This window comes from Cryptomeria japonica, chromosome 8, assembly GCF_030272615.1.
Source record: "Cryptomeria japonica chromosome 8, Sugi_1.0, whole genome shotgun sequence".
Classification (NCBI taxonomy): Eukaryota; Viridiplantae; Streptophyta; class Pinopsida; order Cupressales; family Cupressaceae; genus Cryptomeria; species Cryptomeria japonica.
This window is the reverse complement of record NC_081412.1, coordinates 535,607,405-535,632,891: the sequence shown is the minus strand read 5'-3', so window position 1 is coordinate 535,632,891 and position 25,487 is coordinate 535,607,405. Positions and strand designations below refer to the sequence as shown.

Below are 25,487 nucleotides of genomic sequence, written 5' to 3'. Positions count from 1 at the left end.
CGCAAGAATCATGCCAAAGATGGTGAATCGCTCCTGTCCCTCTTCAAGGGACCAGAGCGATGAGGTACGTCCCTCTATTTACATATTTTTTGGCGCCAAATTAAACAATTCGAATTTACTTTAAATGCTAAATCAATTTAAAAAATTGAAAATCCATTTTTTATTGGCATTTAATATGGCGTTAACATTTATTAATTATTTTTGCCTTATTTAAAAATCGAAATTTGCAATTAAAAAACGCAAGGCATTAGTAATTAATTAATTAATTAATAAAAAAATCGATTTGAGCGCTCATATATAGAGGTCGGCCTTGTTATTTCATTGCAAATCATTTAAAAAATGGTTTTGTTTTTATTAAGTCGGCCTAAGGGGTAAAGGATGCAAGCGCTATATAAGGGGGGTAGAATTATCATTTTCTACATCATTATTTTTACCTTCCTTTATGCGAGTTACCAAGAGGCGAATATAGTGCGAGTTTCATTTATCCAAGGTGGCGAAGACACTCCAAAGGTGGTGCGAATTGCATTGAAGACCAAGGGTGGCGCGCTTAGACATTCCAAAGGTAGTGCGACTTCAAACCATGGTGGCGTAGACATTCCCAAGGTGGTGTGAGGCGTGCGAAGTGTGTTGGAAGAGGTGCGAATTGCATTGAAGATCAAAGGTAGAGCGAATTTGAAGATCCATCCAAGACCACGCCTAAGGCGAATTTGCTAAGGACTTGGTGATTTATTTGTGCGAAATTGAAGATCACATTCTCTCCAGAGGTGGCGAAATCAAATTTGAGGGGATCATATTGAAGATTATCTTTATACCTCAATTTTGCCTAGGCAAATTTTGTTTTTGCATTCTAGAGTTAGCTCTCTATCGAGGTATGGCGATTTGATTATTATTGTTTTATTCCTTCATCGTCATATTTCAAATTTTGAATTTTAAATCTCTTAGCTCAATCGTTGTATTTTAGGAAATGATAATTCTAGGGACTTATCATGAGGTTTCCTAAAAATCTATCTCTCTTATCCACGTTATTTATTGCAAAATCTATTTCTTATAATGAAATGTTGTGTAGGTATGGCAACCCCAAAGGCGGGAGCATCCACCAGTCGCTCGGCTCTCATGAAAGAAGATCAGAAGACTGAAGAAGTGGAGACCAAGATCGTGTCCAAGTGGAGCAACATTGGAGATACAAACTTGGGGAACTTTAGCACGAAGAAGTTCCGAGAGGTCCCTTACATCGGCAAGCCATCACCTGTCGCCCGGAGAATAATAGAGAGTGGCATTATCAAGGCGGCCGGTTTTCCTCCAGCTATTCAGTGCCACGAGTTGATGATCGAGTGTGCCCGTCATTACAATCCACAGTCCAGGACAATTGTGTCCAATGAGGGAAACATTTTGGCGTACCTTTCAGAGGAAGCCATAAGTGAAGCCTTCCATCTTCCAGAGCACAGGGACATGATATACAAGAGCATTGAAGGAGCCAGATCAGTGTACGATGATGATCCAGATGCCTGCTTAAGCATAATCAACAAGAACTGGCTACTCAAGAGTCGTCCCCGTCTGAGCAAAGTACCGAACACACCACACCGGATCGATTTCCAAGAGGAGTACAGAGATTTGATTACCATGCTCAACAGAGTTACAGGAGCACCTCATGCCTTCTATTTTGAGAAATGGATGTTTTATTTCATCCAGGTGATTGTTCAAGGAAAGGGTACAATACATTGGGCTAGGATAATTAGCCATTGCTTAGACGTACAGTTGAGAAGACTCAGGGCTACTAAGTCCTTCCACATGAGTTCATATGTCATCTATGCCTTAATCAGGAGCGTTGAGTACGCAGGACTACCTCACAGAGGAGTGATTGGAAGAGGACCCGGCGAGGTCAGAGTTTGCGAATCCTATACCTACTTGCATCATCCACCAGGGAAGAACTACAAGTTAATCAATGATACTTTCACGATGAACATCACAAGGACGTTGCAAGGAGGGATTCACAACAGATTATCTCAGGATGCCCAGGAGTTAATCAAGAGGTACGGTGCTTGGTTCATTCAGTTTCCCAAGTTCACTTACATTAGAGTGTATGGATGTCCTTTACCTCCATACATGTTGCCGAGATACCCGACAGACAGGATTGTGTTACTTGAAGTAACAAGGCAGTTGGCAGCATATGTGAAGGCATTCAGACACAGACATCAGAATGGAGTTCAGGTACCTATTATTTTGGGTAATTCAGTTGAGGTATGTCCCAATGTCTCAGCCATGGATGACGCAGAGAGGGAGTTAGCCTTGTATCCTTTTTCATCTTTTGCTTGGAGGAATAGTTTTGATCCTCATGGACATTTAGAGGAGACAGTCGGTAGAAGATTTAGACATGAGTACCAGATTGAAGATTTTATGATGAATCTCCTAGATGATCTCGAAGTGAAACGTAAGATACATTCTAGATTGCCTTTGGATTTCATCAGGAAATGTAAGATTTACAGAGTAGCCGACCAAGCTCAGGACAACGGCAGGCACATCCAATCTTCATATGATAGAGAAAGCAAAACAATAAGTTTGAATTGGAATGAGCCCGAAGCCGTGGATTTAGATGATTTGATGGCACCAGTCTTGTCTTGTACTCGCAGATGGGTAGACATTCAACATCAGAAGTTGAGAGAACAAGGCATAGCCATGTCTTTTACTTTGGAAGAAAAGCCAGCCGAAGGTGGAGCAAGTGTGAGTGAAGGCAATCCCAATCCTAGGAATTCAGGTGAAGGTAACCTTCGATGTGCCAGTGAGGGCAATCTCCATCCCAGAGGTTCAAAGAGAAAGGAAAGATCAGAAAAGAAAGAGCCTTCCAAGAAAAAGCAAGGTGCCAACAAAGATCAAACACCAGGTACTTCTTCCAAGCCAGAAGATAGAACAGTTCGAGTGGAAGAATCCATGGAATCGATGGTACAGAATGATAGACAGGAGGAAGAACAGGCACAGCATGTTTCATCCGATGGATCTCTCCAAGACTATGATTTAGATAATGATAATGAAGTAACATCTCCTCCCAGACAAGAAGAAGTAGTACACAAAGAAATTCAAGTTCAAGAGACAAGATCAAATATCCCAGATTGGTTGAAGGAAAGATTGACTAAGGTGATCGTAATTGAGGACGAGGACAGTGCAATCGATCTAGAGAGCCTTGTTGGACGCTCACATATGACAACAGAGAAGAAGAAGGCTACAAAGATGTCCAAGATGATTCGAGATGAGACTGGATCTAGAAAACTGCAGATAGCTACACCGGCGGCAGACAAATATGAGGGTGAGATCCTAGCAGAGGACTATCATATACAGACTATTGAGTTAGGACCATCCACAGCAGAGCAGACTCTAGATGATGCCACCGACACATTTGAGGCACTGAAGGATAAGTTTAGAGAAGAAGTAGAAAAGAATAGAAAGCTTGAGAGAGAGGTCGGTGCATGGAGAACATATTTCAGTCACATCAATGAACCTTTGGGACGTCAGGATCCAGTTAGATCACCATTGCAGGCATTGCCCCTTCAATCAATCAATGAAGCAGAAAGATTCAAGAATATGGTCCAGCGTACATGTAATTGGATGGATAGATCTCACACGGTGGCCATTGAGTTTATTACAAGGATGTCGAAGATCACCCACCAGGCTATCCAAGTTCTTGAGATAATCCACAGATTGATGGCAACAGTAGCTGCATTTGCCCATACCAAGGACGTTGTCATTCCTGTCTTGAAAGTTATAAGACATACATCCAGAAGAATTTTAGCACAAGAGAAGATCTTGGAAGGCGATTCTCACAGTTTGTTTCAGTGGTCAACCTTACTCCATATAAAGAGTGTTCTCTTTGAGGACATCAGTATTAGATGTGGTCAAGTTGAGGAGGTGATCAATCCGATCCAGGACAGAGTATTTGAGGTACTTCGTACCATTCTTGGCAGAAGGATCGAGGTCGAGACAGATGTGGATTTACAAGAATTTGAAGATAGAATCAAGATCATCTTTTGCAAGGACGCAGATGTTACAGATGAGCAGTATGATCAGATGTATGCCACCATGCTCCTGATTGATAGAACAAAGGAACTTGAACCTACTTGGGACACAGCTCTTCTAGATGCATTTGATCAGGTTATCCACTTAGAAGAGAGTATCAAGAATCTTCCCGAGATTCCAAGCACAGAAATCGAAGGAATCGTGACAAAATTCATTGCATATGCTAAGAAAGAAAATTGGAAAGGGAATAAGATTCTAGATGAAAGGTTGTTACAGATGACATGACATCTTATTTCTCATTGGTTGATACCTCCTAGATTTTTGTGCCAAATTTAATATTCGGCTATGTATTTAATATTGTTCAGTAAAAGGGAGGTCATTTGTAACAAACCCTAATTAGGGTTTAGGTGTCATGATCTTGTCCATTGATTTACTTTCAATCTGGACCTTTCATTGTAACTGGGGATGCTATTTATACCCCCATTTTTCATTTCATTTGTAACAGAATAGTCAATAGAAAAATAGAGAATAGAGTTGAGAAATTAGAGTTGTAAGCAATTTTTATTTTGTAGCAAGATTGAGTCTTGAAGAGAGAAGTTCAAGCAATTGTTGTATATGATGACTTGGAAATCAATAAAATATTGAAGTTATGGTGTTTTGTTGCAAATTTCTTAAGTTATCTTCATGGTTGTTGGATGTACTTGAATCACGCTCAATCAAAGTAGTTTGTTAATTTGAAAGGCTAAGTGTGAGATTTGATATTTGGTAGGATTCGCAATCCAAACCACTAGCTTCTTGCTGATTGTAGGAACGCCTTGCGTGGTCGACTGGAAAACATTTTGAGTCCTTAACCTTCAAGCATTTTCGCATCTAGGATATGTACCTTCGTAGTAGTGTCCTTGGTCTTTGATGCATTGAATACCATTATTACCTTAGAAGATCGCACTAATTTCAATTAAGTTGTTATCTTATGGCAAAATTGAAGTTGGTTGAGTCTTGCCAAATCTCATTCATGCTAAGTCGTTCATAGGGTTAGGCTAGATTAGACCTCTTAAACCCTGTCCTTTTTCCATTTTTTGAAAGTTCTTTTTAGATTAGTAAAACCTTCGAACTTTTGGAATCCGTAAGACGCCTTGAAGGAAACAGCAAATCACATCATACCACTAAAAAGCTTGTCCACACGTGGAGACCCCACTAAAAGAACCTTGGAGTCTATCTAACTGATCCTTTTTGCAGATCTTCAGCAGTTAGAGACTATTTTCTCAAGAGAGGATAAGATGCCTGTCGGTATTTTATTCTGTGTATGATTGTGTACAAAATACACGTCAACACAACAATATACCATTCAATGTGGTGAACAAACCATATTGGGAAGGGTTGGTGGATACATTGGCAATTGCTAGTAAGGGGTTTAATACTCCAATGGCTAAAAATTTCTATGGCCCATTACTAGAGGAAGCCATGAAAAATACACAAGTTGTAATTGATAATTACAGAATAAATATGGTGGAGAAAGGACTAGCATTTTATCAGATGGAAGGATAGATGGAAAAAATTGGAGTCTCCTTAATACTTTAGTGGCTTCAATTATCACATTGGTGTTCTTTAAGTTCATTGACGCCTTGCACGAAATCAAAAATGTTGAGACTTTGTGCTTTGAGAGGCATATCGGTGTTTTTTAAGTCTATAGATGTCTTGCATGAAATAAAAAATGTTGAGACTTTGTTCTATTTGTTAGAAGAGGGGTGATCCAAAAGGTTGGGTTGTGTTGAGGATGTTCACAAAATTGCCAAAGACAATGCAGCAGTATATCCAGCTGCAGGGAGACTTGCTTAGGAGAGGCATTCCACTATTTGTTCAATAGATTGAAAAAAAGGAATCTCCTTAATATTTTAGTGGCTTTGTGTGGCATATTGGTTTCTTTAAATCCATAAATCCCTTGCATAAAATAAAAAATGTTATGACTCTATGCTATCTGTTGGAAGTGGTGATCCAAAAGGTTGGTTGGGGTCAAGAATGTTGTCCAAATTGTCACAGACAACACAGCCGTATATGTAGCTGCAAGGAAACTTATTTAGGAGAGGTATCCTACTGTTTGTTGGAGCCCCTGTGTTGCACATTACTTGGATTTGGGGGTGACTAGATTTACCACCAACTTTCCCACTTTGCAAAGCACTCTAGCCTCAATTCCTTCTCTCAAACAAATGTTTGTGAACAATCCTAGATGAACTCTCCATATTCTGAAAAATTAAAGAGGTCATAAAAACTATTTTCAAGAGGTGTTCATAAAAAAATCAAAAGAGGTACTCAAGGTAAGTAAAACAATTACAAACATTAGTCTTATAGAGAATTACTTATTTGCTCGTTTTTTTCTATTTTTAGTTCTTGTTTTTTAATTTCCTGATAATTTTATTAAAAAAAAAATCAATTTTTTAGGTGACAAAGCCTTTGGTCAAGGTTTTGGATTTGATGGATGTGGATGGCATGCCAATGAGTTACCTCTATCAGGCTATGGACAAGGCCTTGGAAAAAGAGCATGTTGCATTACTATAGTGGTAGCAAATAAAATATGACATTATTTGGCACATCATCTACTGTAAATGGATGACCCAACTCCACCAACCAATATTTGCATTGGTGTATGACCTAAACCCAAGATTTTACTTCATTAATACATTTAAGGGCGATGAGGTCATGCCAAGCTTTACTTCATGCATTGAGAAGATGGCAACAAATGAAGACACTAGCAACAAACTTCTTGATGAGTTAGAAGTCTACAAGGGTGCAAAGGGGAGGCTCTTTTATGCAGCTCAAGCCATTCAAAGGAGGAAAACCAGAAACCAAGTAAAAATAATAATCCTTCAAATTTTAGCTTAATACTAGAAGTAAAAACTTCTAAGTTCTAAACTTTTTACTTAATTTGTATATTTTTTATTGAAATGCTTTATTTATGTATATGTGGTGGGAGAATTATGTTGTTGGCACACTAAATCTTTCAAGGCTAGCTATCAATATTTTGTCCCAACCTTTTATTGTTTCTGGGTGTAAATGCAATTGGAGCCTATTTGAGAGCATTCACACCAAATAGAGAAAAAAGTTGACCAGGAGCACCTCAATGACCATGTCTTTATCCAGTACAACCTATGCCTTAGAACCAAAAATGTGCCAGCTCCTTCTCCTTATGCCATTGACTTGGATGACATCAATCAATTTGTTGATTGGACTGTCAAAGTCAAAGAAGCACATGATGATATGTTCATTAATAAAAATCTTGCTGAATTGGAGAGAGTAACAGCAGCAGCAGCAAAGGTGGATGCATTGGAGAAAGATAGACATATTTGAGGAAACAATCAATCTTCATGTTGATATTGACTTACCTTCTAGTTTGAGGCTCGAAAGTTACAATAGGAGGGGAAAAGGTGGATAATGTATTTGGTTGTTTATGAAATATTTCTATTGTCAACAATTAATCAAATATTATCTATAATTTTAAAGTAATATAATGTATTGATTGACTTTGAAACTTTGAAATTTCAAATTTTGAGTGTTTTAGGGTCATATGACATGTAATCTTTGAATTATGACAATTATGATCTCAATAGACATGTTTGTTCTCTAAATGCATTGTTTTCTGTTTTTTTGTGTAATTATGTTATTTTTATTTTTTGGCCAAGCTTTTTCCAGAATTTTCCTGAGTAACAAGTCCAAGTCAAAATATTGGGCTACTGACTCCAAGTTTTCCAACTATGTTCATAACCAAGTTTCAAGCGAAAGATTTAATGTACTTTAACCAAAGTTACGGAAATTTTGACTAGGAGATTAGAACAAAGATCTAAAAACTAACTGAACATATTACATCTTTTCTTTCTATTCTTACAAGATTGATTTGCTCTAAATTATAAGCCTTCTCTTCAGGCATACCCTTCTACTAGAAACTTTGATTCCCACATCTGACGCTGTTATTCCAAGTTGCTTGAAGAATGTGACAATAGCAGAAAGGAGTTCCGCTTCAGCCTGCAATAAAATAAGAAGGAAACACTACTTAGATTTTTGTAGGCATTCATTGTATAATCTTATGATCTTTAGATCATCTATATATAATACAATGTTGATGGCAGAAGACAAATGGAAATCACAAATTTTGTTCTTCAGATTGTACAAATATAATTTTTTAACACATTATGTTGATGGCAGAAGACAATTGAAATCACAAATTATGTTGAATGCCAGAGTTTTCCGTTTTAAATAAACATTTTTTGGCAACAGTTTATCAGGAACTAATCCACATTGCTCAGATTGCATACAAATAAGGAGTTGTAACTTGAACGAGAATAATAGAATAAGATCAAAACACAAAATTTGGAACTTGAGGTTGCCAGAAAAGCTTTCCTTTACTTTTTATTCTTGTTTCACTATCTATTCAAGCAACACATCCAGGTATCTTATTTGGCATACCAACACTCTTATTACTGATTAAGTATACAGTTCCTATCACCATAAGCATTGTTAAAACCAATTTCATCCTTGAAGAGCCAATCTTGCACCTTACTGGTTTATTTCAATACACATTTCAGGCTGTAGATTGCCTAACAACTAAATTTAAATTTTTTCAAATTTAGATATGAAAACTTATCAAACATAATTATTTTTCACTAATAATTTGGTCAGTCGGTCATTTGATGTATGTGAACTGCATAACGTATTGAACAATTCTCAATAAGATAATTTGAATTGTCAAACAAAATAATAGAAAAAGTAAGACTACAATGATTCTCTGGTGGTAACAGTTCAACCTAGGACTAAGTCAAATTAGTCAGCTTACAAATTAAATGTTGTGTAAGAATGACAGGAACGCAATCAAAACAGATAACTATAACCCTTTTATTTAAACAACAGTTTCTTCCCAGGCCCCTAGGCCCCTTGAAAGCTTTGAATCTCTTTCATTACGGTTTTAATTGCTCCACCATTTATCCAGATTCCAAACAATGGCATGTGCCTTTGTTGCCAAGCATCATGCCCTATAAGTAAAAGAAGAATTCAGCATTACAAAGAGCAACTTGAAAATTGAGGAGCAAATTTATACCTTGCTGGTTTATGTCAACCTGTTGATTAGCCTTTACAATGTCCCAAAATAATCTGCAGACATTTAATTAATAAGCAGTTTGACAAGACTGCATTCACCAAGTCCTAGTTCGCAGTTTCAGGAGTGGTTCTGTCAGTTAATGTGGCAACTGAGTCTTAAACAGCGTAATCGGCTAGTTCTGTAGTTCTAATTTAAATAAAAGTCTCCAGCAGTTGATCAGTTAACTGCCTGGAATTATAGGAATTGTATGTCAATTGGTAAGCACCAAACATTAATTTCCAAAATTTGGGGATGACATGTGTTGCGAAATATAGAGGACGTTAGAGAGGAAAAAGAATCTTAACTTTTGAAATCAAATTCCAAACAAGCCTTATTCTGAAATCAACAGTCTACATTTGGCATCTAGGACAAAAACCCATAGGCGCAATCCGTAGTAGGTTTTGGGGACAAAAACATTCAGAAACCATCATTGTTCCACAATGATAGTGGCAAGAGTTGGTCATGAAGATTCACTAAAGTGTGCTAGCACATTGACAAGTTTTCTGAGAGTTCCAAGAGGAAATCGCCTGTACTGGGTATGCTCACTGAGTGGTCTAAATTTGTAGTTACCTCTGTTGTATGTACTCTTTCATAAGTAAAATGCAAACACAAAAAGAAAAAAGCTATAACAATTTGTGTTCGTTTTTATTGTTAGATCCTCCCTAGTCATATTCTAAGTATTAAAACTAGAATATTTCAGACAATTTTTTGTGAGATAAGATAGGTTTATTTCAATGGTATCAGAGTTGTGATCTTGTCAGCTTGTGGAAAAATACAACAATAAAATGCATAAGTAAAATGCAAAAATAAAAAAGAAAGCTTTTGAAATTTGTTTTTGTTTCTATTGTTAGATCCTCTCTAGGCATATTTTGAATATTTAAACTAGAATATTTTAGAATTAGTTTTGTGTGAGATAAGATAGGTTTATTTTACTGGCATCAAAGTTGTGATAAAGCTAGCTTAAGGGAAATTTCAGACATACACACACACCATGCCCAACGATGAAATAAAAAATTTGTAAGTTCTTGCTGAAGGTTAAATGTTTGAGAGGATATATCATGGATTTTAACTAGTCAAAATCATGAATTTTCTTCCTATTGAAATTGTGTCAAGTTACTACTAAAAGTCACAGATTGTTTGGCTCCAAATATCACAACTTTTTCTGCAAATTGTGGGTTTGTCAGTTTCAGTTTTCTTGAAATTGCAGGTTATTTTTATGCAAAAACATGGTCATTCCTTCTCCAAAAAAAACAAAAAAATTGCAACGAGATAGGGTTTTCAAACCTTTTTGTGGGCATTTTGATCAACTTATTGACATTTCTGAAGATGCATAGAGTTTTGGTGTATTTCCAGATCAGGCCAACAAGTTTTCTGCTATGTTTTGGCATTATTTTATGAAAACAAATTGTGGCTATTTTCTGCTATTCAATGGCTAGGGTTTCAAAAAAATCTTGATAGCAAAGGTTTCTTTCTTTTTTCCTATAATTTCAAATTGCGGGAGAGATGGCTTCATTACCCAACATCATGTTGGAAGGTAGCCATCGCTTCACTGGCTAGAAATACAACACCTAGAAACAACACATGCTCATGAACTTTGAATACAAATGCCTTGATAGGATCATCCTCAATATTAACACTCAACCAACAGTTGTGGGTAAAGACCAAGACAAGTTTGATGAGCATGAACAAGAAGCTGTCATGCTGATCAAGTTATCAATGACCAATGAAATATTTCCAAAGGTTCAAATAGGAAAAAACCTCAACAAAGATTTGGAAGCACCTCCAAGATTTACATGAGACGTCAAATGAGGGCAAGGCCTCCTTCTTGGAAAATGTGCTTTTTTCAATCAGGATGGATGAGAAGATGCCTATGCAGGAACATTTGATGAAAATCAAGGACATTCATGATCAATTGCAAGCCATATGTCGCAGGATGGAAGAAGATATTGTGGTTATTACATTGAAAAGATTACCACGGGCCTATGAACATTTCATTCAGACACTTAACATCACATTTACCAATGTTGACCTGAAGTTCGAAGATTTGTGCAAGAAGTTTTTGCAACAAGACAGATGGAAGAAGCAGTTTCATAGTAGATGTGATACACAAAGTGTAGAATAGGCCTTTGTAGCCAAGGACAAGGGCAAAGGCAAGTAGCCTCAGAAGAAAGGTCAAGGGATTAATGAAGATAATTTGAAGAATCTAAACATTATCACGTCACTATTGTGGTAAACTTAGTCATATGAAGAATCACTATAGAAAGAGGTTTAGCTAAACAAAAATCCAACAAGGAAGGGTCTCCACAAAAGGCTCATGTCACAAAGCATTCTAAGCAAAAGGATTCAACCTTCTATGCTTTCATGGCCAAATGACCAACAAATTAGTCAAAGTCTTTTGTATGGTACATTGATTCTAGAGCATCTCAACATTTCACCCATGTAATGTCCCCTTCTAATTAGTCATCCATATCAGGTAGATTAGCCTATAATTCTGACCCTCGTAGGCTAATGAGGATGGACAGAGGGTCTCTTTCAGTTGGTATCTACTCCAGGATTCAGTATGCTTTGGTTTGGCTTTCGTTTGGCGTCATTTGGACCTCATTTGCTATACATTTGCCATATTTACTATTTATAGTAAGCCAGAAGTTGCTTGAGAGGGGACCTTTCTATTTTTAGAAAGAGCATATGGTCACATGGGGAAAAGTAGGATGGACTCCTGTTTCAGACGGCATAACAAAATGTTAAGTATTTTGGGAGTTATTAATATTTTAGTGACCAAATTAATATTAAATCATTAAATGGCTTATTATAAAGTTATAATCTAACTTTATAATTTCACTTAAGTTGAGGGTCAAATCATCATTGGAAGGGGCCATTTATTCAATTAATTCTTGGAAGCCTAAGCCAAGGTATTAATTAAAGTATTGGAGCTAATGAAATATTATTTCATTTAAATGATTTAAAATGCCTTTTTGGAGAAATTCGAACTTCTTTGGAGATATATAAACCTTGGAATGAGAAGTTCGATTCATTATGTGCTTATTTTCTCAAAACTTGTTTACTAGATAGCATTGGGGTTTGAAGAGACCAAGGGTTTCTGCAAATTTCTGAGCTATTGGGCATTGGAGAGTGTAGCTTCTTCATTGTGGCAGCTATCTGAGGTTGTGAAACATTCATCCGAGGATTGCTAATCAGTTGGCTTCACACAGAGGTCAAGATTGAGCGAATTGGAATAAGAAATAACTGTGTTTAAATCAGATTTGAAGAACCAAATTGCAGCCAATCATATGTTGAAATTTAGGAGCGATTTTGGAGCATTCTTCACTCAGTTACAACCTGTTTTTTGGTAGCCGCAGTCAGCATTGAGGGCGCTAACTGACAAGGGGCGATTTTGTGTTTAAGGCACAGAAAATTCTGAAAATCATCAAGGAGGCAGCGCCTTACTTTGGGGAATCAAATCACAGCCTTTGGAGTTGTAAACTGAAGTTTATTGTAGCAGATCAAATCATTCAGTCAGGTTCCTATTATCCTATTGCCGTTGCTTTTTGGTTTTAGTCAGTTTATAAGGATTCAAAACAATTGGTATTATGTTTTGTCAATGAAATCCATATGTTTATGTATGCATCTTATTAAGATTAGTTGTACTTGATCAATTGTTTATCTCTTGCATTCAATATATCCAAAAATTCCAAAAAAAGCAAATAAAAATCAGAAATTCTAAAACCAAAACAAACCTTCATTCGCCAACAAAACATCAAAGAATCGGTTATTGAAGACAAGGGGTCTTTACAGTGGTATCAGAGCCATCATCCTGCCATCCTGTGTTTATAAGTGCAAGAGAAATCAAATATTATAACAGGGAACAAAGAATACAGCAGTATCAAAACCCACAAGTGCCTGAAGTTGACACTTTCTCAGAGGTTTTAAGAGAAAGAGATAACGGTAAAGCAGTGCAAAACATGGCAGAAGATGACAAGGATGCGAGAATTGAAAGGAAGTTTGACACCATGCTTGAGAGATGTCACGCTTATTAGGGAAAATGGAACAGCAATCAAACAATAATCAGCAAGCTGATCAGAATCAAAATCATCAGAACAATTCAAGAGAAAATAGTGGTGTTCGTGGGAATAGTAACAACAATGATGTGGAGGGTATTGGAAGGGATAGGACAGTCAATCAGCGTGATGCCTTTACTAGAGGATCAGCCTCTAGACCCCTCTTTCCCACCTTCACTCCACGAAAAGAACAACCACATGTTGCTGCCCCTGTACCTTATGCAGATGAAGCATGGCAGGCATATTTAGAATATACCACCTTACCTCCTGATTTGAGAAAACAGTGGACCTTTGATCAGTTCATGAATCAAAGGATGAGAAATGGCGGAAGAAATGAATATCACACCCCCGCACGAACTGATTGTCAGCAAACTCTTGATAAGATTGCCATGCCATATTTTGATGGGAGTGATAAGTGTACAGCTAGAGCATGGGTACAGAAGCTAGATAACTATCTGTCATTGAGACCGATGCTTGAAGAGGATGCCATCAGATTTGCTACATTACACTTGGAGGGTGTTGCTCATGAGTGGCGAACCATAGTTTGATTACTCTTGGTCATAATCACATTACCACTTATGCAGAGTTTACTGACAGGCTGATAGAACGATTTAATCGCAAAGATCCTGAGATGTATTTCAGAGAGTTGGCGCAGTTGAAACAGATGGGTAATTTGGAGACTTATATCGGTGAATTCCAAAGACTTGCAGAGATGGTGCCTAGCATTTAAGAGAGGAGACTTGTCATATTATTCATAGAGGGATTGTTGGAGCCTTTGAGAGGTTGGATTAAGGCATTTGACCCACCCACTTTGTTGGAGGCCATGAAAAAGGCACGTAGCATGGAGCTTGCAGCACCTAGAAGCAAGTTTCCACCTAAGTTCTCTTCTTCCAACAAAGATAATAAATTTTCTCATAAGAGACCAGAAAAAACAGATTTCAAGAATAAATTTCTTATGGGCAAGAATCAAGAGAGTTTGAATGATTTGAGGAAAAAGTTATGTTTTTGGTGTAAGGCACCCTATACACCCGAGCATAAGTGTCCCTTGAGGCCTAAGGCCAAGGCTAGGCAGATGGAATGGACTTATGAGCGTGATGACAATTCTGATTTTTCAGACCAGCAGACTGACCACGAGGATACAGAGTCAGAAAAGGCTTCAGAAGTGTCAGAAAATGAATCAGAAGGCAAAAGGACTACCATGTGCATTACTTCCTTACATCGTGAGAGCACTTTCAGGATGCAGGGAGTTTTAGCAGGGTAGAGGGTCATCACCCTTTTTGATACAAGTGCAACGCACAACTTCATTGATGAGAAGTTGGTAGCAAGGCACACAGGAGTTTGAGGGAGTGCGGGTTAGAGTAGCTGATCGTTATGCACTCACTTGTAGCAGAATGATCACCGATCTCCCTATGCGTTTAAGCGACTATGAATTTAAGGCTGATTTCTCTGTGGTCAATATGGGAGACATGGATGTGGTGCTTGGCATGACATGCATTCATGCTATTGAGGAGCTTACACTTAATGTGAAACATATGGAGTAATGATTTGAAGCAAATGGGAGGAAACATGCGCTCAAGGCAATAACAGACACAAGCTTGCAGATGATCTCTTTCAGGAGGATGGAGAGATTAATTCGCCATGATCAGCTAGAGTGGGCAGCAGAATGTAGAATAATGCCTACACAGTTGGAGCAGCAGAAGGTTGATTATCCACCCCATATAGAGGACTTGTTGACTAAACACCCCAAGGTGTTTAGTGTCATTCCACCTGGTAGACCTTCCGACAAGGGTATTAAGCTTGAGGAGGGTGCCAAACCCGTCATGATCACACCTTACAGGCATGCAAAGAAAACAAAGGATGAAATTGAGAAAACAATTAAGGAGTTGTTGGACATGGACCACATTTGTCCAAGTCTCCTTTTGCTTCATTAGTGGTGTTGGTAAAGAAAAAAGATGGTACTCTTCGAATGTGCATAGACTACCATGCTTTGAATAAGAGGACCATCAAGAACCGATACCCCATTCCAAGCATTGATGAGTTGATCAATGAGTTACATGGCGCATGCTTCTTCTCGAAGATTGATTTAAGGTCAGGATATCATCAGATTCGGGTGAGGGAGCCGAACATAGAGAAGACAGCCTTTCGGTGTCGCTGTGGACATTTTGAATTCCTGGGTATGCCTTTCGGCTTAACCAATGCGCCAGCGACATTTCAATCCACTATCAACCGGGTATTCCAGCATCAATTGAGGAGATATGTCCTTGTATTTTTTTATGACATCTTGGTGTATAGTAGGACATGGCAAGAACACCTAGCACATTTGGATACAATGTTGGGTATTTTAGAGAGGGAGTCTCTGTATGCCAAAGAGTCCAAGTGTGCATTGGGTTTGACAAAGTTATTATATCTTGGGCACATCATCAGTGCTGAGGGGGTGCGGATGGATCTAGATAAAGTTTGGGCTATTATGGATTGGCCTACTTCAGAGAATCTTACGCAGCTCAGAGGCTTCATGGGTTTATGTGGTTTTTATAGGCACTTCGTCAAGGGTTTTTCTCCGCAGGCAGCACCTTTGACAAATTTGATGAAGAAGGGGGCTTTTGTTTCGACCGACCAAACACAGCAGTGTTTTGAGAAGTTCAAACAATTGATGACCACATGTGCAGTATTGGCTATACCAGATTTCTCTAGGACATTTGAGCTTCACTGCGACGCATTAGGAGAGGGAATTGTTGCAGTCCTCATGCAAGATAAAGACACAGTAGTGTTTTGAGAAGTTCAAACAGTTGATGACCACATGTCCAGTATTGGTTGTACCAAATTTCTCTAGGCCATTTGAGCTTCAGTGCGACGCATTAGGAGAGGGAATTGGTGCAGTCCTCATGCAGGATAATGTAATGTCCCCTAAATAAATGATTGTCAAATGTTAAACAATATTAATTATTTTATATTAACCTTCCATTCATTAATATAAATAATTAATATTACATGTTTTATTATTAAAAGGCATTCTAATAAAGTATCTGCTTTAACATTGTAAATAGTTCTTAACTATTACGGGAATTATAACCAACTTTGTATCAATAAAAGAATGAGCGTCAGAGATGGAAGGGATGCCTGGAAGAAACAAATTGATTATTTGCGTTGATATCAGAACATGTTGAATAATTCCTTTCGCCAGCCATCAACTGGCCTATTGGAACTGTGAAGAGACGAAGCCCAAGGGGGAACTATTGGCATGAAGTATCGTTTGTAATACAAGACAGGAGAAGCCTATCAGAAGCTTGCCGAGGAGGCACGCAAACTCCATCCATTTCCACGTGTTCCAGAAACCCGATATCGGGTGTAGCATTTGGCACGCAAACTCCATTCACTTACTCGTGAACCAGAAAACCCGATATCGGGTGTGTCCATGAGTTGTTCCTGCAGTCACGAAGAACCACAGCTTGCGTAGTGGATGCCGTGATGGAGTCGTGACCCAGACTCATCACATAAACCGTTGTTCCGTGAAACTAAGTTCAGAATGCATTCGTTATGGAGGGCGCCTGCTAATACGCTTCACGGTGAATTCACGAAGACTCTCCGATAGCCGACAGCCACGTGAATGGACTTCAACAGCCACGGCAAATCAACAGGTGCACCATGAAATATTTAATCATACGATATTGAATGTTGTATAATGATTGTCCAATAAAAAGCTATGTTTATCAATAAACTTGAAAGTTAATTTGGGACTGCACGGGTTATACTATTTAATGAAATTCATAGGCATTTCAATAGGCAACCGGCTAAGTTAAATACTACATCTCTGTATAATCTGGACATATACATTTATTTGCAATCAGTTCCTAGTAAGGAATTTTACAGATAAGCACCCCATTGCCTATGAGAGATAAAAGTTGAGGGGGTCTGAGCGGACCTACAGTATATATGATAAGGAGATGTTGGCCATAATGCACGCATTGGCCACGTTCAAGCAATACTTGGTGGGCTCTAAATTCAGCATCAAAACAGACCACAATAGCTTGAAACATTTCCTTGGGCAGTGTGATTTGAATGATCACCAGTAGATGTGGGTTATTAAGCTGCAGGCATATGACTTTGACATCACCTATGTCAAAGGAAAGAATAATATTGTTGTTGATGCATTGTCTTGTAGGCTACATTTGAGTGTTATGATTGAGATTACGGAGGATTGGAGGCATTTGATTTCAGAAGAATATGCTAAGGACACCTGGGCCTCTAGCATCATGGACGGTACAGTGCAGGACAACAAATACTCCATTGTAAATGATCTCATCATTTACAAAGGGAGGGTATTTCTTGTACCACGATCAGAGATGAAGAACAGGATTCTGAGGGTCTTACACAATTCCCCCATGGCAGGACACCCTGGTTATTATAAGACATATAGGCAGGTCAGGGAACATTTTACCTAGAAGGGGCTCAAATCCAATGTTCTTCAATATGTCAGAGAGTGTCATGTTTGTCAGCAGAACAAGCAAGAACATACTTATCCAGTAGGACTTCTCCAGCCACTTCCCATTCCTAACAGGAAGTGGAAATGTTTATCGATGGACTTCATTACTGGATTGCCTAGAGTCCACAGCAGAGATTGTATTTATGTGGTTGTTGATCGGCTCATGAAGTTTGCCCATTTCTTTCCGATCTCAGCTACTTATTCAATAGTTCAGGTTGCAGATTTTTTCTTCTGGGAGGTTTTCAGACTTCATGGGTTACCACGGACTATAGTCAGTGATAGGGACAATAGATTCATGAGTAATTTTTGGCAGGAGCTGTTCAGACTTAGTGGAACCAAGCTCACCCCTAGTACGAGCTACCACCCACAAACTGATGGTCAGAGGGAGAGTATAAACAAATGGGTGGAAGGTTACCTCCGGAATCATATAGCCGGAAAGCAGCAAGCATGGGTGAAGTGGTTGCATCTATGCGAGTATTGTTATAATACTACTTATCACATGTCCATCCAGATGACACCATTCATGGTTTTGTATGGGTATGATGCGCCCAACTTTTTGGACTTGTTGTTGAGTGACAGCAGAGTGCCGAATGCCAGGGATCTTCTTCAGGAGAGTCAGGACATTGTGAGATCACTGAAGGAGAATATATAGAAGGCACAGAACCAGCAAAAACAATATGCAAACCAGAAGAGAGTTCAGCGATCATTTGATGTAGGTGATATGGTGTACTTGATGTTGCAGCCTTATAGGCAATCCACCCTTAAGAAGAGTGGTGCGGAGAAGCTCAAGCCGCGTTATTATGGGCCTTTCAGGATTGTTAGGCGGGTTGGAGAGGTGGCCTATGAGTTAGAGGTGCCGGCAGATGCAAAGGTGCACAATGTTTTCCATGTGTCACGTCTTAAAAAGGTGATAGGACACCATGTTACTCCTTCCACAGTGCTACCTCCTCTTGATGATGAGGGGAAATTGATATTAGTACCTAAGGCCATCATTGATTCCAGGGAGCGCAGATTGAGGAATTGTCGGTTGAGGATGCTACATGGGAAAGAGATGATATCTTGCAGCATCCTGAGTTGAAGTTGTTTGGGGACAAGCAATTTCAGGGAGGGCGGACTGTAATGTCCCCTTCTAATTAGTCATCCATATCAGGTAGATTAGCCTATAATTTTGACCCTCGTAGGCTAATGAGGATGGACAGAGGGTCTCTTTCAGTTGGTATCTACTCCAGGATTCAGTATGCTTTGGTTTGGCTTTCGTTTGGTGTCATTTGGACCTCATTTGCTATACATTTGCCATATTTACTATTTATAGTAAGCCACAAGTTCCTTGAGAGGGGACCTTTCTATTTTTAGAAAGAGCATATGATAACATGGGGAAAAGCAAGATGGACTCCCGTTTAAAACGGCATAAAAAAATGTTGTATTTTGGGAGTTCTTAATATTTTAGTGGCCAAATTAATATTAAATCATTAAATGGCTTATTATAAAGTTATAATATAACTTTATAATTTCACTTAAGTTGAGGGTCAAGTCATCATTGGAAGGGGCCATTTATTCAACTAATTCTTGGAAGCCTAAGCCAAGGTATTAATTAAAGTATTGGAGTTAATGAAATATTATTTCATTTAAATGATTTAAAATGCCTTTTTGGAGAAATTTGAACTTCTTTGGAGATATATAAACCTTGGAATGAGAAGTTCGATTCATTATGTGATTATTTTCTCAAAACTTAGCATTAGGGTTTGAAGAGACCAAGGGTTTCTGCAAATTTCTGATCTATTGGGCATTGGAGAGCGTAGCTTCTTCATTGTGGCAGCTATCTAAGGTTGTGAAACATTCATCCGAGGATTGCTAATCAGTTGGTTTCACACAGAGGTCAAGATTGAGCAAATTGGAATAAGAAATAAGTGTGTTTGAATCAGATTTGAAGAACCAGATTGCAGGCAATCATATGTTGAAATTTAGGAATGATTTTGGAGCATTTTTCACTCAGTTACAACCTGTTTTTTGGTAGCCGCAGTCAGCATTGAGGGTGCTAACTGATAAGGGGTGATTTTGTGTTTTAAGGCACAGAAAATTCTGAAAATCATCAAAGAGGCAGCGGCTTACTTTGGGGAATCAAATAGCAGCCTTTGGAGGTGTAAACTGAAGTTTATTGTAGCAGATCGAATCATTCAGCCAGGTTCCTATTATCCTACTGCAGTTGCTTTTTGGTTTCAGTCAGTTTATAAGACTTCAAAACAATGGTACTATGTTTTGTCAATGAAATTCATATGTTTATGTATGCATCTTATTAAGATTATTTGTGCTTGATCAATTGTTTATCTCTTGCATTCAATATATCCAAAAATTCCAAAACAAAAAAACAAATAAAAATCAGAAATTCTAAAACCAAAACAAACCTTCATTCGCCAACAAAACATCAGAGAATCGGTATTGAAGACAAGGGGTCTTTACAACCTACAAGAAAAACTGGTTCATAGAGTACACAGCTTGCTTACATTTTGGGAATGGAGCTCAATTTGCTCTCACTGAGTTAGATTATGTGACATTGACCCAATTTGGATGTCATATTCAGCAAACATAAATGCTATATAGTTGACAAGGAATCCAAGAAAACCATTGTTGTTAGTATCCAAGATCATGGTTTGTATCAACTTGTTGATACTGAAAAAGGTTTGGAAGCATGCATTGCAACCAAGAGTGCATCAAATATCGGTATACTATAGCACCAACAGTATGGGCACCTCAATTTATCCTACCTCTCAATTGGCACGAAAAAATTTGTTAGAGGATTTACCTGATATATGGTAGAAGATATAGGATTTTTGCACAGCTTGCCAAGAAGGGAAGTAGCAGTCCTTTTTTCAGATGGACAAAGCTTGAAGAGCCTCAAGAGTATTGTTGTGTTGTTAACACACACCCCATCACAAATGGGAACCCCTCTTTTTTTTTGCCATTTGCTGGCTTAATTTTGCTTAGTTTGGCAATAATTTTGCTCTCTTAGCTTCCCAACCATTGCAAAGATAGAAAACTTTTGTTAGTGCTGAAATGCAATGATCAATCTATGGAACGAGTAGGAGTGCAAGGTTTATCTTAGGAAAGGGTGTGAATTGCATGTTAACCTTGTCAAAATATCAAGTCCTAGTTAAAATGCCTAGGGTCGCCCTAGAAATGCAATGGTGAAAAAGCGCAAAGGAAAGAAGATTGAAAGAGTTGACAATGGCTCAATCTTGAAGTGTAAAGTGTTCCAATGCAAGAAATGGAAGTCTAAGTTTAGGAATAGAATGAATGAATAATCCTCAAGCAAATTTGGAAAATCCAAGATCACGACAAGGAAAATTCAATGATTCCAAGGCCACGATAAGGAAAAGTCCAAGACCAAGGCAAAATTCTGCTCAAAAATCCAAGAACAAGGTCAAGATTTGGTGGAAAATCCACACCCACCTTGAATTTCTGCTCAAGAATCCATGCCCACCTTGAGATTCTACCCAAGAATTCACGTCCAACTCCAAACTCCACCCAAAAAAATCCACAACCAAGGTGGATTTCCATTGGAAAATTCACAGCCTAGGTAAAAGTCTGCCAAGAAAAAATCAATGAAGAAGTGGAATTTCCGATTGGAAATCCTTACACAAGTGGAATCCCCGCTTCGAAATTCACGATCATGTTTCAAATCTGCCTAAGAATGCAAGCATAACTTCAATTTCTGCCAAGGATGAGGGGTGAGTTTTTTTGTTACAAAATGGGATGAAATAAGAAGCAATGAAAGGAGGATGACTTGGATGAGATGACATAAAATCCTTCCAAAATGCAAACGCCGAGAGTGAAGAGATCGGCTTGACATGAAGTGGAAACATTTTGAAATTTGAAATTTGAAAAAAAAAAAAAAAAAGTGCAAACTTGGCTGACCCTTGCCAAGGATTAAATTGCTACATGGAGTGCCCATAAATGCAAGATCAAAAGAATCATTTTCACATCAATTCAAAACAATTTAACAACAGAGAAGGAGCGAATTACAGCACAAGAGGGCGATTTTGTGCAAGGAAATCAGAGTTGAAACCAAGTCTTGAATGAGAAAGAGGGAGGTGCTTGATTTTAAAGAACCAAGATAGGAAGAGGTTGACATTGAAAGCTGAAAGGAGGTGATTTTTGAAGGAAAAAACAGTTATTTACTTACAGACCTGAGTGAGTTCCTTCACAGTTTAGGCAATTCCAGATTGCAAAACAAGAGAAAACACCATTACAACCTGAAGCAACATTGTTTGGGAACAATTTCCATTAATTCCAAGTTAAAAGAGTGTTATATCCAGATTGTTGGAGGTAAAATCAGAATGCATTTTTCTAGAAAAATTTTGTGCAAAAGTGAAAATAAAGGTTTGAGAAGGTTTGTGAAGCATTTTCTTCCAATTTTGGGATTGTGGATTAACAAAGATATTTTTGAAATTCCAAAATGTGTTTTATTCGTTTCACAACATTTTTTGATGAATGATTTTCATGCAATTTCCTTTAGTTCTTCTAGAAGTGCAAGACAATGAACTTTCATTTTCATATCATAGATTTCTTGCATTTCACTTAAGGAATTTTCATAATAGCAATAGCATAAATTATTATTTGATCTCATGCTTGGATCTCAATATAATCAGTTTCATCTTATTTATTTTACAAATAGTTTTCATGACATATGAGAAATATAAACTTAACTAATTTTGTAAAAACCCAGCCCAAACAAATATCAAAAATGGGTTTCAGTTTTGTATTGATTTTCCAATTAATGAATACATAGAACTTAGAAGTATTTCTAATTTACAAAGTACAATATCTATTTCAAATTAACAAATTTATAAATTAAATTTCTAGCCCCTAGTAATTGCTGGTCCGTTGGAAGTGGATCATCCAATTAGCTTTTGTAGCATGCTCCATTGTTGATTTGATGGAGCTGGAAGTTGTTCTAACTTATTATATCTGACTTGCAAATCTATTGACAATTCATAACTGATAGTGAAAATGGACTCAAATGTAACAATCAATGATTCATTCAATGATATTAGTGGTTTGATATATTCAAAACTTTTGCCTCATCTACCTTTGAAGGAATCTAGTCCAGATCATTCCTCATCTTCTCCTCCATCTGTTTCTTTAAATAAAAATTGTCAATGTATCTCTCAAATGTGTCAAAAGGCTGCGGCAAACCAAGCTTTGTGAATAATTCAACTTTTCATGTAGGTCCTGCAACTTTTTTTCAACCTGATCCAAAAATTCCTTTCTTTCATGTAATCATAACATTTTTGAATCATATTTGATACCTTTATTGAGGCATCAATGCAATTCTGAATATCTTTCGATGCCAATTCACTATCATTGCCTGTATAGAGTTTTTTAAAGATCTTATTGGCAGTTTTCTCTTCTGATTTCAAGTCTTTGTTGTCCATGACATATTGTTTGAGCTTCTTATGATGTTCCATTAGATTGTTCATTGTACAACAATGAAAAAAAATGAAATAATTGATTGATCATATGCATTATTTCCCCCCAAATCTTTTGTTTTATATGCCTTATTGTTTGACTACATACTTCCAATAGTCTTTTTCTACAAGACTCATTTACCTCCCATTCTTTCATTAGGCCTGCGGTCAACTTTTCATTGGCCTATTTCAAATCATCATTGTCAATTTGTAATTGACCTCCTTTTTTTATTGCTTGGCCCTGTTGTGACCTAATTCACGCATCGCCCCATCGCAGATGGGAACCCCTGTTTTTGTTTTTTTAGGTTTTGTCCTAGCTCTGCATTTTCATAAATCTTCATTTTGAGAAAGTTAAGAGTCAGAGTTTTGAGGTCATTCCGGGCCAGATTGAGAATTTATGCTCAGAATTGAATTTGAACATTGCCAAAGTGTTCAGAAGGTCTAAAGGACGAAGATCACAATTGATTTGAGTCATTTCTGACAACTTACTATTTTTAGAAATTTTGCTTTTTCTGCTTTTTTGAAGCTGGCATCTGGGTTTTGTTCTTTAAGCTATTTTATTACTACCCATTTTGTCGGAATTTGAAAATCTCACCTCTAGATATAAAAAGCAGGGCTTCGAAAAAATTTCTTTTTTCTAATATTAGGGTTTTGTTCTTCAGGTCATTTTGATCCTGCCCATGTCTTCAGATTCGAAAAAAATTTGTTTCTAAATGTAAAAAGCAAGAGTTCGAAAATTTTTGCTTTTTTCGAGATTAGGGTTTCAATCCTCATGCCAAATTATTCCTACCCATGTTCTCAGATTTTGAAAATTATGTCTTTAAGGGTAAAAAGAAGAATGCAAACCCTAATTAGGGTTTTATTCCAGGAGATCAGCCATTTTATCAGTACCCATGTTCTCAGATTTCAGGTTTCTAAGAGCAAAAAGCAAGGTAGAAACCCTAATTAGGGTTTATGTTCAAATGAACCAGCAAGGTATCAACATGGCATGAACACTGTTGAAGCGTTCGAATATGACATATTGCAAATTTCGCCTAAGTTGGAGAAGTAAAAATGGTAGATGTTCAAACAAGTTCAACAAGGCTCAAGGGTAGAATGGCTGACGATAAGTTAAAATGTGGAAGAAGTTTCAGCGGGATCAATTAAAAAGTTGTCCAAGAAAAATTATCCAACAAGTGTTAAACTCCTACCATGGGTTAACTAACCCATGGCAAGGGTTACTTAACTCTTGGCTAAGGTTAGCTTATTCAGACACGAAAATGTCTGACAATTTTCAAAGTGCACCTCATGTCCAAGAAAAATTGTCCGACAGATGGCAAACTCCTACCAAGGGTCAACTAACTCATGGTAAAGGTTAACAAACCCCTGCTCAAGGTTAAGCAAGCAAGAAACCAAGGCGTAAAAATGGCCAAGTATGTGCAATTTTTACCATGTCCAACACTTTTAAAGTTCGCCTTAAAATTATGGCATGAAATAAAGATGGCAAAGATTCGTCCAAGGCATAAACAAACATGTCAAGGAATTTTCAAAGTCCGCCTTATCCATCATACCTTCAAAATACGCCTAGGCAAGAAAAAAACATGGCACAAGGAAGATGTGCAAAGTTCACCAAAGCTTGATGAAGAATGTAGGGTCCACTTAGGTGAAGTGGAAGATGACATGGCATTCCAAGGAGTTGAAGATGGCAAGTATGATGACTAGACAATTAAAGTCAATTAAAAATACATGTCAAGATCATATTCTAGAAAGAAAATAAACTCCTAGAATAAAGCAATTAAAACTTGCTAAAATTTGATGGAAGCCTCCAAGGATAAATTCAAACTTCTAGAAGAAAGCTTTAAAACTTCCTAAATTTATTTCCTTGTGTGACAAGCATGAGGATAAGATAAAGCTTCTAGAAGTCTCAAAGAAAATTATAAAACAAGGTTTTATTTCATTTAAAACTTCATTATTTGCCAAATAATGAAATTCAAACCTGTAGAAGGCAAAGGGTTTCAATTTTCTAAAGATAGAATAAAACACAAAGCTTCTAGAAATCGCTAAGGAGCTATAAAGACATGATGCCCATTCATTAATACTTTGTTTGCCAAGGAGAAGTTCGTATAGCAAAGAAGGAAGCATCAAAATTCTGTCAAAATTCACCAAAGCTGAGAGAAGGTAGTAGCTTCAATGCATGATCAGATTATCCAACTTCAGAATTTGCCATGAGAAATAAAGCAAAATCAAGGGTTTGAAGGAAATAAATTTGATAGTCTCCTCAAGTTCGCCAATTTATTGGACAAATTCAAGTCTGCCTAAAATTGGACAAATAAAGCATCACATAAAGATGGAATAAACTTTACCAAAAAGATGTGACAAAA

General features: G+C 37.6%; 1 protein-coding gene across 1 annotated transcript in view; it reads right to left on the bottom strand.

Moving 5' to 3' along the window:
• Positions 1–25,487, bottom strand: part of LOC131027672 (histidine--tRNA ligase, chloroplastic/mitochondrial) — a 118,285-nt gene that overhangs the window by 66,015 nt on the left and 26,783 nt on the right. Inside the window, exon 6 of the mRNA XM_057957753.2 lies at positions 7,927–8,019. Within this exon, the coding sequence (XP_057813736.2) occupies positions 7,927–8,019 (93 nt within the window). The remainder of the gene's footprint in view (positions 1–7,926; positions 8,020–25,487) is intronic.